The sequence below is a fragment of the Peromyscus maniculatus genome, chromosome 13, assembly GCF_049852395.1.
Source record: "Peromyscus maniculatus bairdii isolate BWxNUB_F1_BW_parent chromosome 13, HU_Pman_BW_mat_3.1, whole genome shotgun sequence".
NCBI lineage: Eukaryota > Metazoa > Chordata > Mammalia > Rodentia > Cricetidae > Peromyscus > Peromyscus maniculatus.
This window is the reverse complement of record NC_134864.1, coordinates 65689323-65703575: the sequence shown is the minus strand read 5'-3', so window position 1 is coordinate 65703575 and position 14253 is coordinate 65689323. Positions and strand designations below refer to the sequence as shown.

General features: G+C 43.6%; 1 protein-coding gene across 2 annotated transcripts in view; it reads right to left on the bottom strand.

Moving 5' to 3' along the window:
• Hibch (3-hydroxyisobutyryl-CoA hydrolase) overlaps positions 1–14253 on the bottom strand; it is a 66176-nt gene that overhangs the window by 32046 nt on the left and 19877 nt on the right. For both annotated transcript variants that reach the window (XM_006974854.4, XM_042260408.2), the window contains exons 5-6: positions 12048–12128; positions 9165–9217 (exon numbers count right to left, since the gene is read on the bottom strand). In XM_006974854.4, coding sequence (XP_006974916.1) covers positions 9165–9217; positions 12048–12128 — 134 coding nt within the window. The remainder of the gene's footprint in view (positions 1–9164; positions 9218–12047; positions 12129–14253) is intronic.

Genomic DNA, 14253 nt, shown 5'->3' with positions numbered 1-14253 from the left:
AATGTATGGTAAAGTTCTAGTTTTTGAAAGGTATTATTATAAATTATACAGGACAATCAAGAAATATAGGTCAGTAGTTAGTCATTTATAATAATCAAATCTGTAGATATGTTAGGTATGTTTTCTAGGTTGATAGCTATATTTTAAATAGATGGTCTTCAAATACTTCAAAGACCTATAAAATATGTTATTTAAAATGTTTTGTTAATTTAGAGTTTTTCATGATAATGAGATACATCTGCTCCTGGCAGCACCAATTTACTTCAGAGAAGATGGTGGGCATTGAAAAAACTCATTATGGAGTTTGCTTTCATTGTGGCAAGGTTAGCCATTGGACAAAGAAACTGTTCTTGCCTTTGACTGCTGACAATGTGCTACGCAGACTGGACATGCAGGACACACAGGAAAAAACTGTTCCTGCTTCACAGAAGAGTCTTGTCAGTTATTCGGCAGGACACAGAGAAAAGCAACTGATGACCTTTTCGAAAACAAGGCAGGACAGTCCTTCAAATTTCCTGCTTCACTGAGAAGTCTGCCAGATACTATGGGCCTGTAGGCTGAAGATGGATGACCCAAGGTTGCAGAAGGAACTTTGGGTGACTGTCCAGGCAGTCAGATGATTCTGTCATTTCTAGAGTTTGCAATGCATTTTTATTTACTCAAATAATACCCTTCTGGGGTCTTTGATGGAGTTGAAGACTAGATAGTTATAGTTGCAGTTTTGCTTAGGTATGATAGAAAGTAAATTAGATATATAACTTTAGATTCATAGGATAAATAATGAAATATTTTCTTTTAATTTGCCAGACAGAAATGAACTGGAATTCATTAACACTGTGAATGTAATCTTTACTTGATAATTGTTCTTACTGTGTACAATCTTACTATGTTAAAGTTAAAACCTCTCATTTTTTTGTTTAGATGAAAAGGGGGAAATGTTGTAGAATATTATTTCAAAGTGTGTTACTTTTGTTTATGCTCTGGAACATTTGTTTAATGATGCAAAGATGTGTTTGATTAAATAAAATTCACCTGAGGTCAGGAGCCTGAGTCAGCAACTGACAGGAAGTGGTAGGGAGGAGCCAGGTGGAGAAGGGATTTTAAGGAGGGTGAGGAGAAGCATGAGGGCTTTTTGGAGGATGTAAGCTAGGAGGGAAGTGTTGCACGAATCTAAAAGGTCTTATTTATAAAAAACAAACCTGGAGCCGGGTATTGGGGTGAACGCTGGCAGATCAGAGAAGCAGAATAAGCCACAGCCACCTCACCTTGCCAATTCCTCAGCTGATCCTGTTTCCTCAGACTGGAAATTCCTGTGCCCTTGTCCAAATCGATCTCAGCTGAACTGCTGCTCAAAAGCCTAAAAGCTTAACCAGCTCTAGTTTCTGGTCTTCACGCCTTATATACCTTTCTGCTTTCTACCACCACTCCCTGGGATTAAAGGCGTGAGTCACCATGCTTGGCTATATCCTTGAACACACAGAGATCCAGGTAGATCTCTGCTTCTGGAATGCTAGGATTAAAAGCGTGTGCTACCACTTCCTATCCTCTGTGTTTAATATTGTGGCTGTTCTGTTCTCTGACCCCAGATAAGTTTATTAGTGTGCACAATATTTCGGGGAGCACAATACCACTACAGGGAAGGTGAGCTACTTGCTATTTAGCCTCTCTGAGGAGCAGAATTCCACTTTAATCTTTTGAATCTTGAGTTCTTTAGAGGAACAGAGATTTAGTTAAGTTCTCTTCACAGCTTTGAAAGAGTCACTGCCTGAGAGAACAGAATTCCCTCCAGCTGTGGCTCTTGTGGTCTAACCACTCTAGTAGAGTTGCTGATTCTAACAGCCGTGGATTAAAAGGCAGCAACAATTTTAAAAAGGATAACAGGTACCTTTTAGAACTCAGACTTAAGGATTTCCTTCTTTTCATATTTGTTTGAATTTTAATTCCTAAGCAAATTGCCTTCCTGTTACATACTACTTGAGAAAAATGTGATGTCAGAAGTTGAAAGAGCAAAACAAAGATTTTAAATGTTTTCAGAAAAAGAATGAACTTTTATTTCAGGCATCTATTCATAAATGTTTCTTTTCATGAATACCAGAAAAACAACACCTTTATACATTATTTGGCCAACTGTATGAAGAACATTTTAGTAACACTTAATTTTACTTTATTGCACACTAAAATAGTAAATGATAGAATTTCAGAAATCTGAAACATAATAGAATTTAGCCAATAGGCTGTACTATTCTTCATGGTGGATAACAACACAGTGAAATTGTCATTTTCCATACTGGGAAAAAATACTTCCTACAGCAAAGAGTGAGAAGAGAGAGAGAGAGGGAGAGAGAGAGAGAGGGGGGGGGGAGGGGAGGAGAGGAGAGGAGAGGAGAGGAGAGGAGAGGAGAGGAGAGGAGAGGAGAGGAGAGGAGAGGAGAGGAGAGGAGAGGAGAGGAGAGGAGAGGAGAGGAGAGGAGTGTGTGTGTGTGTGTGTGTGTGTGTGTGTGTGTGTGTGTGTGTGTGTGTGTGTAGGAGGGAAGAGATCAAGCTATACAGCTCAAATTCTTAACAAACTGAAGTTTATTGGAGGGGTGCTGGATTCCTGGAATTTCCCTCTAAATATTTCCCATGAGATGTTGCAGCAAAGCAAAATTTTGAAAATTTCAGAAAGAATTGGGTCAAGAAATTCTTAGAACTATTCACTGAACTAGCAGAAGATAAAGAGAACTACAAAAAACTTTATAAGCAGTTCTCAAAAATATAAAGCTTGAAATTCATGAAGACTCCAAATCGGAAGAAGCTTCCAGAGCTGTTGTGATGCTGCACATCTTCTGGGATGAGGTGGTTTCTCTCAGGACTGCTGCTCCAGAATGAAGGAAAACCAGAAGCACATGCATTTTATGACAGCTGAGACCAGGGACCAAGTTGCTAACTCAGCCTTAGTGGAGCATGTCTGACAGTGTGCTTACAAGTGACCTGTATCATGGAGCCCAGTGATGAGTACAGTGAGCCACAGCTGAAGGAATCGGAGGGCGAGACCCTAGTGTCAGCTACCCAAGGAGGACTGAAACTTCCAGAAGGTGAAGAGGAGAAACAGGAAGAGAGAAGGACAGAGTTTAAAAACCTCTGCAAAACTATGAAAGACATCTTGGGGAAGAAAGGTTGAAAAGGTGGGTGTGTCAAACTGATTGGGGACATTGCCGTACTGTATCGTGACAAGTTCAGATGGGCGGACAGCAAACACGAACAGAAGCAAGAGAGCTCAGCCTCAGAGACAATCGACGATGGGTTACAAGGCCCAGAGACACCTGGCCACAAACCCTGACCACTCCACTATCAAAACCTTAGGGAAAAGGTGGGGGCCGACAAGAATGAGAGGTCTGCCTTCCGGCTTCAGTCTGGAAGATCCACAGACACACGCGAACAGATCTACAGGATGATCACACTTGGTCTAGGTGTATAAGATGACCCCAGTGTGGATGACGCCAGTGCTCCGTAACTGAAGACAAGCCACCCGGGGGGAGGTGACGACATGACCTGCATGGCAGTTGACTATGCTCCACCAGAAGGACCACGTGTTCGATGCTTATCTTTCTTCACTCCGATAAAATATTTTTCAGGATTTTTTTTGTTTATTTTTGTGGCATGAAAACTAGGGAAGACAAAATTTCTTTCTACTTCTGGTACTGGGATACTATAGGCTTGGTTCAACAGGATGGAAGAACATTTGCTGTAAGTAACAACTTTGCATTTTGAAGTATGTAGCTGTCAAGCTGGAATGTTTAGTAATTGAAGTGTTCTCATATGTATCTTTTTTTTTTTTTTTTTTTATGGTTTTTCGAGACAGGGTTTCTCTGTGTAGTTTTGGTGCCTGTCCTGGATCTTGCTCTGTAGACCAGGCTGGGCTCGAACTCAGAGAGATCCGCCTGGCACTGCCTCCTGAGTGCTGGGATTAAAGGCGTGTGCCACCGAGCCCGGCATATATCTTTACTTTTATAAGGAAAAAGAATTGTTAAGATGGCTTGAGTTTCATATTCTAGAATCCACTTTTTAAAACTTTTATCCCCTGCAGTTAACTCTGCATGTACTAGTCTTTGAAGTAAGAACACAAGCTGAAACAACTTGACAGAAATTCCCCACGTTTCCAAAGTAAGGTACCAAGGATAAAACCCTAAGCTTCGCTGTGTCTTGTGACACATCGAGGCATGTGACTGGAGATACAGTGCCCAGTCATGGTATCTGTATTTAAAAGGTAAATACAGATATTTTTAAAAAAAGAACGAAAAAAACTATTGACCAAAATCAAAACAAAGAAACAATTAATAACCATACACATTTTTTAAGTCTTAATTGCCAAAAATTCTTCCCAGTTTTAGGCTGGGTTGGTAAAATTAAATAAGCAAGGTCACTGGCCTGAGACTGTCACTGTCCTCTGAGTTCCTACGTAACAGACTAACAAAACACAACCTTAGCACTAAATCTAAATCTAACTTAGGAAAATGTTTCTGGGGTCGACAGGAAGACCTCCATCCTCAGCATCACCAATATCTAAAGGCATTTCCTAGGGCCACATCCCAGACTGGCTAACCTAGAAAGGGCAAAGGCTGGACTGGATATGACCAGCCCCCCAAGTGACTCTGATACAAGCAAAGGTGTGGGAACCACTGCCTGAGGAATTCAGAAAGAGACCCACAGGTGACACAGCACCATGTACTAACTTAGGCGGTTCTTAACTTGACTTTCACACTGAAATTACCAAGAAAGGGATTTAGAAATGCACAGGTCTATGCGGGCATGGTGACACACTCCTGTGATTCTAGTTCTCCAAAGGCAGAGGCAGGAGGATCACAGCCTGTTGAAGTTGGCCAGGTCTGCACAGTCAGTTCCAGGTGGTCAGGGATACATAGTCAAGTCCTTGTCTCACAAAGGAGAGGAGGGGGACTGGAGAGGTGTCTCAGTGATAAGAGCAGTGGCTGCTCCTCCAGAGGACCTGGGTTCCATACTCAGTACCCATATGGTGGCTGGCAAGCAACCGCAACTCCATCTCCAGGGATCTGATGCCCCCTTCTGGCCTCCATGGGCACTAGGCATGCACGGGACATACAAACAGACAAAAACACCTATACATAGAAAGTTATTTTTAAGAATTTAAAGCTTTACTGATTTTTTGTTTTGTTTTTCAAGACAGGGTTTCTCTGTGTAGCCTTGGCTGTCCTGAACTCACTCTGTAGACAAGGATAGCTTTAAACGCACAGGGATCCACCTACCTTTGCCTCCCAGGGGCTGAGATTAAAGGTGTGTACCACCCCAGCTGCTTCACTGCCTTTTTAAAGAGATTTTAACAGTGTAGCCAACACTGGCTCACACATGGAACCCCAATGTTCACAGGCAGCCTGGGTAGCACAGCGAACTGAAAGCCAGCCAGGGCTGTGTAGTGAAAACCTATGGAAGTTCTGCTCAGGACAGCACCAGCGAGGAGTTCACCAAGCCTTTCACTTCACAATTAGTCTGCACGGTTTCCTTGCTATCCACTGACACTGACTCGGGGCCCTAACTGCACAGCACAGACTGCACCCGACACCCCAGCCCCACGGACTGACCGGGGCCCTGCAAACCATAGACTGCACCCGACACCCTAGCCCCCGCCGACTGACTGGGGCCCTAACTGCACAGCACAGACTGTACCCGACACCCACTGACTGGGGCCCTGCACAGCACAGACTGCACCAGACACCCCAGCCCCATGGACTGACCAGGGCCCTGCACAGCACAGACTGCACCCGACACCCCAGCCCCGCCGACTGACCGGGGCCCTAACTGCACAGCACAGACTGCACCCGACACCCCAGCCCCGCCGACTGACTGGGGCCCTGCAAACCACAGACTGCACCCGGCACCCCAGCCCCACGGACTGACTGGGGCCCTGCAAACCACAGACTGCACCCGACACCCCAGCCCCACGGACTGACTGGGGCCCTGCAAAGCACAGACTGCACCCGGCACCCCAGCCCCGCCGACTGACCGGGGCCCTGCACAGCACAGACTGCACCCGACACCCCAGCCGCATTCTCATGATCCAACCCTTTTGTGTTTAATGTCTTTAACCATGGCTGCGAGCTTCTCAGATTTGACTCCGCACCTTCATCAGCCTGTGTATGCGTTTGTGTACATGGATGTGGACACACGCGTGTCATGGCCTGCGTGTGAGGTCAGAGGCCAACTTCGGGTGCTGGTCCTACCTTCCACCTTGTCTGAGGCAGTCTCTCTGCTGTCTGCCACTGCAGACTCCAGGCTCCTTGGCCTTGAAGTCCTGGGGCTGCTGTTTCAGAGCACCGGGATGACAGACGACAACTACGTTGTTGGCTGTACACGGGTTTTGAACTCGGGTTCCCAGGCTTGTACAGCAAGCACCTTTACCCAGGAGTCCTCTCCCCAGACCAACACTCAATGCGTACTGCTTCAGCATGGAACGTCAGTTCTACTGCAGTATGCTTGAGTTCCTGGTCATCCTTCCTTACCTTCCCTCTGAGCCCGCCCGCCTGCTGCCCGCCTGCCTGGGTCCTGACGGGTTTCCTTCCTGCATGCTTTGGGCATGCCCGCTGCTTTAGGCTCTGCTTTTCCTCAGTTCTTCACATCACAGAGCAGTTCTGACACTTCAGACAAGTGTTAGGGTTTTCTCTCCCTTTACTCTTTTCTTTTCTTTTTTTTTTTTTTTAATAACAGGATCACACTATATAGCCCAGTCCCAATCTGGCCTTCTATTCACTATCCCTCTGCCTCAGTCTCCTGGGTGCTAGCTAGAGTTACAGGCCTGTGTGACCAGTATTAACAAGGCTTCAAAGTTCCCAAGTTGGTACTGCCTCGACAGAGTACAATCAAACATGATAAGATGCTAACATCTGCCAACAAGGAGCAAAGAATAGACTGCATTTCTAAAAATTTCCTTTTTAGATTTATTTTATGTGTGTTTGTCTGCATGCCTATCTGTATGTACACCACGTATGTGCCTGGTACCTGTGTCAGTCAGAAGGGGTCAGATCCCCTGGGGCTGGAGTTGTAGATGCTTCTGAGCCACATATGGGTTGGGGGACCTGAACCTGGGTCCTCTGGAAGAGCAACAAGTGCTCTTAGCTGCTGCACATCTCTCCAGCCAATAGGCTGCCTTTGGATGCTACTTGTAACTACAGAGCTATTAGTGGAATCCCTTCCCAAGTGACGTGAAGAACTAAGCAATTTCTGGTACATAAGATGTTTCATTTATAGAGATTCTAAAGAATAAGAGGGAATGGCATCTTGTTTTCCAAATTACTAAATCTTTCAAGTACTGAACGCATGCAGTTTTTTAAATGTTAGGGTCCTCCTATTCCTGTTTATTCTTGGGATTCACAACCAGGTTTCTGCTGGGTCATATTTGGAGGTCACTCTCTAACTTTCCCTCGTGTGTTGGTTTGAATGAAAATGGCCCCCACAGGCCCCCCACTCCATAGGGAGTGGCATTATTAGGAGATGTGGTCTTGTTGGAGGAAGTGTGTCCCTGAGGGTGGACTTTGAGGTCTCAGATGCTCAAGCCAGGCTCAGTGTGTGTCTTTTCCTGCTGCCTGCTGATCCAGATGTAGAACTCTCAGCTCCTCTCCAGCACCATGTCTGTCTGCAGGCTGCCATGCTTCCTGCCATGGCAATGGACTAAACTTCTGAACTGGAAGCCAGCCCCCAGTTAAATGTTTCCTTATTAGAGTTGCTATGGCCGGGCATGGTGGCGCATGCCTTTAATCCCAGCACTGGGGAGGCAGAGAGGGGCTGCCTGGAGAAGTCAGTGAACCGGGCTGACCTGGACAGGCAGTGTGCGTGAGGGAGGGCAACCTGAAAAACCCGTCTTTTCGTGTGTGGGGAGAGGAGTGAGGGTGTGCCGTGGTGAGCCTGGGAGGTCAGAGGACAGTGAGTGGGGATCCGTTCTCTCCTTCCGCTACGTGGGTCCTCCAGCTTCGCAGCAAGTTGTTCAAAGCACATCTTAGTCATCTTCTTAATAGCAGAGACACCAAGCACACATTTGTCAACTGAACGGAACACGGTTTTAAAGAAACGCCAAACCGGGTCTGGTGGCATACACCTGCCATCTGGCACTAAGCTGCAGGACAAGACCATGTCTCAAAGGAGAAAAAAATGACAGCACTTCCACAAATGTGAAATGTTACAGGGCAGAAACGATTGAGTGACCCATCTCCCCGCGGCTGGAGGCTTTTCTCCCGACACTACTGGAAGCATTCTGTTGATGGATAAGTAGGAAGGAGGCTATAGAGGAATGATGGTGTGTGCCTGTAATCCCAGCCAGCGCTTGGCATGCAGAGGCAGGAGCACCTTGAACTCAAGGCTATCCTAGGCCACATGACAAGTGCGTAGCTGGCCTGGGCTATAAAGAAAGCCCTGCCTCAAAAAACAAGGGCTGAGGACGAAGTTTAGTGATAGAACATTTGCTTAGTGTGCAAACAGCCCCGAGTTCACTGCAAAAGAGGAAAAAACGTTTCATGTGTAAATAAAACGGTGCAACCAGAGCTGGGAAGAGGGCTCAGTGGGTACAGCACTTGACATACAGGCATGAGACTCTGTGTATGAATCCCCAGGCGTCTACAACCCAGGGCTCCTAGGAGGGGATGGGAGCAAAACCAGGAGAATCTCTGAAGTCTGCAGACCAAGCAGCCTGACACACACAGCAGAAAAATAACTAGAAGCCTGGATCAAAGACTGTAGAAGGTGAAGGCTGACAAACAAGACCGTCCTCTGCCCTCCAGCAATGAACTATGTATGGTACATGCATGCCTGCATATTCTCATATTTTACACCCTATACTACACACACACACACACACACACACACACACACACACACACACACACACACACAAGTTTTTTAAGGTACAATCAGTTTCTGTGTCTTAAGAGAGTTTGATAATTGCAAAGTTTAAAATAGATTACAGAATAATTAAGAACATGAAATATTCTTTTGGCTCCAATATATTTTATATCCTAAATCTTCCAGGATCTGAAACTGAAATAAATATATGTTCCAATGAGCTGTATTGTACTACATTCATTGTCTCATTTTTTATGAAATAATCATTACTTTATTTTAATACAACTCATTCATACAATGAAAATAACAAAAAGTCCACTTACCCCGCCCATTGTGATCCCATCAATTAGGGCAACATATGGCTTCTGACAGGAAGCTAAAAGAGAGAGAGCTTTAGTTAGACTATCTAAAACATATCCTCTTTCCAAAAAGTCACATTATGTGTACTCTAGTTTCCCTAGAAAATGTTTAAAGAAATATCAAGGAAGACTATTACATGGTTTATAATGTATATTTAAATGTCAATTCACTCGCAATCATGGTAAAATAACATTACTGCTTAACAACTCAGTCTTAAATCAGAAACAAATGGAAGTTTTGCATTATTTGGCAACTAAGAAATATAATTAACACCTACATTACAAACCATGTACCCAGCTGTGCTTTAAGAACATATTTGCTTTCTGTACAGTGATAGCATCCGGTACATCAGAGAAGTACACTGCACAAGAACAGTCACAGAGTGGGGTGACAAGACCCAGATCCAGACTCAGCTTCTTTATTAACTGAACAGGTACTTAGTGATAGACACGAGTTATATATGACACACATCAGATAATGGTGTTTCATATGCATCATCCATAAATAAGTGTCATCATCTGTAAAATAAGACTTAACACATGTCCTCTAATGTCCCTCCCTGTTTGAAAATTCCATTGATTACATAAACTTTTACTGTCTCTATTTCCCTTTTTAGGTTTTCTTCTCAGATTTGGCATAACATAATAACACAAATTACGGCCTTTTGTCACAGCTTACTGTCAACACCACCCTGATGAAGGCCAAGATAAACCTGCACTCTGATGCATCCGGAAACTCCTCAAGTTTTCACAAAGTACCACTCAGACTTGACACTCACAGGGTCTGTATGTGCGGTTCCTTAGAAGCTATAGAAGTTATTGATGTGGTGGGGATCCATACCAACCCCACACCAACCACTATAGAAGTGCATATTTCAAATAAAAACTACCAGGCAGTAACTAATGCAGGGCATGAAGCCAGAATCTGCCAAATCTCTTATTGGCTAGATTATCACTACATACAGAAAATTTACCTTATGACTTTCTCTCTATACTATCAACATTTTACCAAACACTACCTTCACACTGCCTAAACACTATTCCCTTTTTATTTTTCATGAAGAAAAATAGCCGTCATTGTCCACATGGAATCATTTGTATTGAAATTATTAACGACATTTAAAATTCAGTTTCCTGATGACATTAGCCATACTCACATGTCCAGTGGCTGTCGAAATGGACAGCACACATGTAGCTGAACACCTTGTTAATTTTCTAAAACCATAGAATGCTTGTGGCATTACACTGTAAACTCCACAAAGATTCATGGGAAGAAAACCCCATCAAGAACCCAGTGCTGCCCAAATTAGGGCGGAACAAGTCACTGTCCTCCTAGTCCAGGTTTCCACAGCTGCTAACTTGCCTTCTCATAATCACTCATTCTCGTATATCCCATCCTCTCCTTCCCTACGTCTGTCTCCGTCTGTCTGCCTGTTGTCTCAAGGCTAGGGAATGAACCTCAGGCCTCTGGGTTACATATTCCCAGACTTCTATAAAAAAAAAAATTATAACTAGACAAAACAATTATTAAGTTAAAATAGAAGATTCAAAATCCAAGAGTAGTCAAAAAAAAAAAAAGATGTGTACAAAAAGTCTTCTATATCTGGGAAATTTTGGAAACAATGTGAAGCTATGTAGCTATTCATTCTGCGTACTATTTAAAGATAAACTTTAGCAGTCGGTCACTGGAGTAGCGTATGAACCAGCTCTCTCCTAAGAACTAGAAGTCACCTCCTATGCATAAGTGTGGAATAGCATCAGGGGCACTGACAACACTGGGCAGTACGGAAGCACAAGGGTCAGCAACAGCACAGAGCAGTGAACGGTGAGGCCAAGCCTGGCTTCTACAGGCTGGGCACATCCAATGTCTCCCAGTGTTTTCAACTTAATTACAGCTTACTTGGACATACTCCCATCATAAGTCAGGGCACGTCTGGATACTGTATACTACTCTGTAAGCTGGTGTTAACCACAAAGTGCTGTTAGTCTTCTAGAATCCACTGAACACTTATGGTGTTACACCGTAAATCCTAACTCCACAGATTCGTGGAGGAAAGACTCGTATCAAAGAGATCAGTTCTCTCCAAGTTAGTGCAGAACAAGCCGTGTGCTGTTAAATCAATGTAAATGCGGTCTAAGAGATGACACCACAGGTGAATGGAGGCGAGGCTCCTGACAAGGGCTAAGGTCCTTCTGGTTAAAGGAAGGAAAACCACAGGGGGCTGGACTGCAACTGTAAAATGCATTGTTCTTGTAACATCATGCAGAATCAGAGTATTGCTACTATGTCTAGACTTTGGATACAAATGCTGTATTAGTTTTTTCAAAACATGTTTGAGTAAAGCAAATGCCACTTCACCTCCCCAGAAACCTAGAACCCTGATTCTAAAGGAAATTTCCACTTCAGAGTTCCTAGAGAGACAGATAATGGGACTTTATTTAGAAACCTTGAATGCAAGTTCTCTTGTCTTCTGAGAAAGCTAGCTAAATGATCAAGAATCAATATTTTCACATTGATTTTAGACAAATACAGAATAATTACATCAGTATGTTTCCATAACATAAAGTTTCCATAAAGAGTACCTATTTGGCTGGGTGGCAGTGGCACACACCTTTAATCCCAGCACTAGACTTGGGAAGCAGAACCAGGCGGATCTCTGTGAGTTCGAGGCCAGCCTGGTCTACAGAGCAAGATCCAGGATGGGCACCAAAGCTACACAGAGAAACCCTGTCTCAAAAGAAAGAAAAAAAAAAAAAAGAGTACCTATTGGCTGCATTCTAACAAATTACAGTATCATCCCAGCTCTTGATTTCATGTTCAAAGTTCAAAGTGGATCACACACATACCAATGGCATTGTTCAGTGTATATTCTTCTCTGAAGAAAACTTGAGTCATACTCTGCCCTGTTTTCTTAGCTTCTGAGATTGCTAAAGAAGGAAGGAAAAAAATGAAGGAGAGAACAATTAGAAATCATAAAGATGGCTTCCGGTCAATACAGTCAAAGATATTAAAAGTCCTGTAATTACTAAGTGCTGGAGAGAGAACTTTCAGATGGTTTTAATGTGTGAAGTCACCCACACTGATAACACATTACCCTTTGTCAGAGACCCACCGTCAAACATCAAAGCTTCCAAGCAAACATTCTTCTTTTACTTATTGTGCTGTTAACATATACACATGCACACAAGCCTCCATGCATGCACATCTCTCTCTCTCTCTCTCTCTCTCTCTCTCTCTCTCTCTCTCTCTCTCACACACACACACACACACACACACACACACACACACACACACACACACACACACAGATTTTCACTCACAGTTCCTGGCTCCTTAAGTCCCTCTTCAAGGTAGGTCACATACACAAGAACTTCTCTACCTAAAGCAGGCCACAGTATCTATTCTTTTTCCTCCCACTACTTGAAGCTAGTCAGACATATTCCGACCAGGATCACAAGAACCTCACTTGAAGAGTCCTGTTCCAGACCTCAGAGGAAGGAATGGGCAGAGAAAGCAACAAGGATTTGGACACATGGGCCTTGCTCGGTTTCCCCACTTGGTCTGTTTGTATTGGCTTAGACCAATCACACTTCTGCATGTTCCTCCACACTAAACTGCATGCTTCTATAATAGAGTCTTCAGCAAAGTCCAAAGGCTGCAGAACAGTTACAGATAACAGACTGAGAAGAATATGTCCTCAACAATGCCACTGATGTATGATGTGTGTGCTCTGCTCTGAGCTTTGAAATTTAACAAGATTACTGGTGGATCACCATGAGGGGGTTCCTTCCACACAGGCAAAGAGGACATGGACATTCCATAGCCATTTCCCACACCGTGCCCCATCCCTGTATCCTTTAGGAGGAAACGGGACATGTGAGATGACTGAGGCACACCGCCCTATGCACTGCAAGTCACCTCTAGGTGACCTATAACATCTGATGTAAACTGTGGCCACAGGGTGTTGAGGAAATAATGAGGGAAAAAAGTACCTTTTCTGGTACAAATATAATGTTTTCCCAAATATTTCCCATCTACAGTGAGTTGAATCCATGGGGCAGAAACATCAGACACCAAGGGCCAACTATACTTTCCTAAAAAAGACCTGCTTTAACTGTGCCATTACAATGCAAAAGAGGGATAGTTTTCTGAAGGAAAAAACAAAGTCAAAAAAAACCCTCATCTGCCCCTCCTTTATTGAGCTATAGCCTCCCTTACCAATTCTAAGAGTAACTTTCCATAAAGCCTTTTTGGAGTTCCTAATTTAAGCTAATTTTATTTAAATCAACTAGTTATATATTGTGGTGGTTTGAATGAAAATGGCCCCCATAGGCTCACAGGGAGTGGCATTATTAGGAGGAGATGTGGCCTTGTTGGAGTAGGTGCGCCGTTGATGGAGGAAGTGTGTCACTGGGGGCAGGCTTTGAGGTTTCAGAAGCTCAAGCCAGGCCCAGTCTCACTCTCTTCCTGCTGCAGGCAGATTCAGATGTAGAACACACAGGCATGCACACATACAGTCACAGAAGCACACACACTATATGCAGTCATAGGCATATTGGCACTCAATATACAGTCATAGGCACATAGGCTCACACACATGGTTAACACATCACTTTAAGCATTGAATTAAGATTTCTATTATATAGCAATTTTAAATTTCTATATAATAATAGTAGTAAGCATCTGAACTTGGTCCTGATCGAGATTTTTTTTTCTTCTTTCCTATTCATAGTGCAATGGTTTACACAAACCTGCAAATCTGGTTTGGTGAACAAATCAACCCAACAGTTGTTGTCTTTTAATAATAAAACAAACTGTAAAATTAGAACACCGGGAAAAAAATCCCTGAACCATACCGCTTCCATACGAAACAACATACAACTGTAAAAACCCTTTTCAGCAGGGACAGTCAGCAGTGATAGCAATGATTCCACAACTCTCATCACAAGAACCAATATTAGCTTTAATAGCTAAATACATACAGGCTAATTGAACAATAATACAAAGTAAATTTTTATGTCTGTGTCTTTAAGCCCTAACTGCGCTCACAGA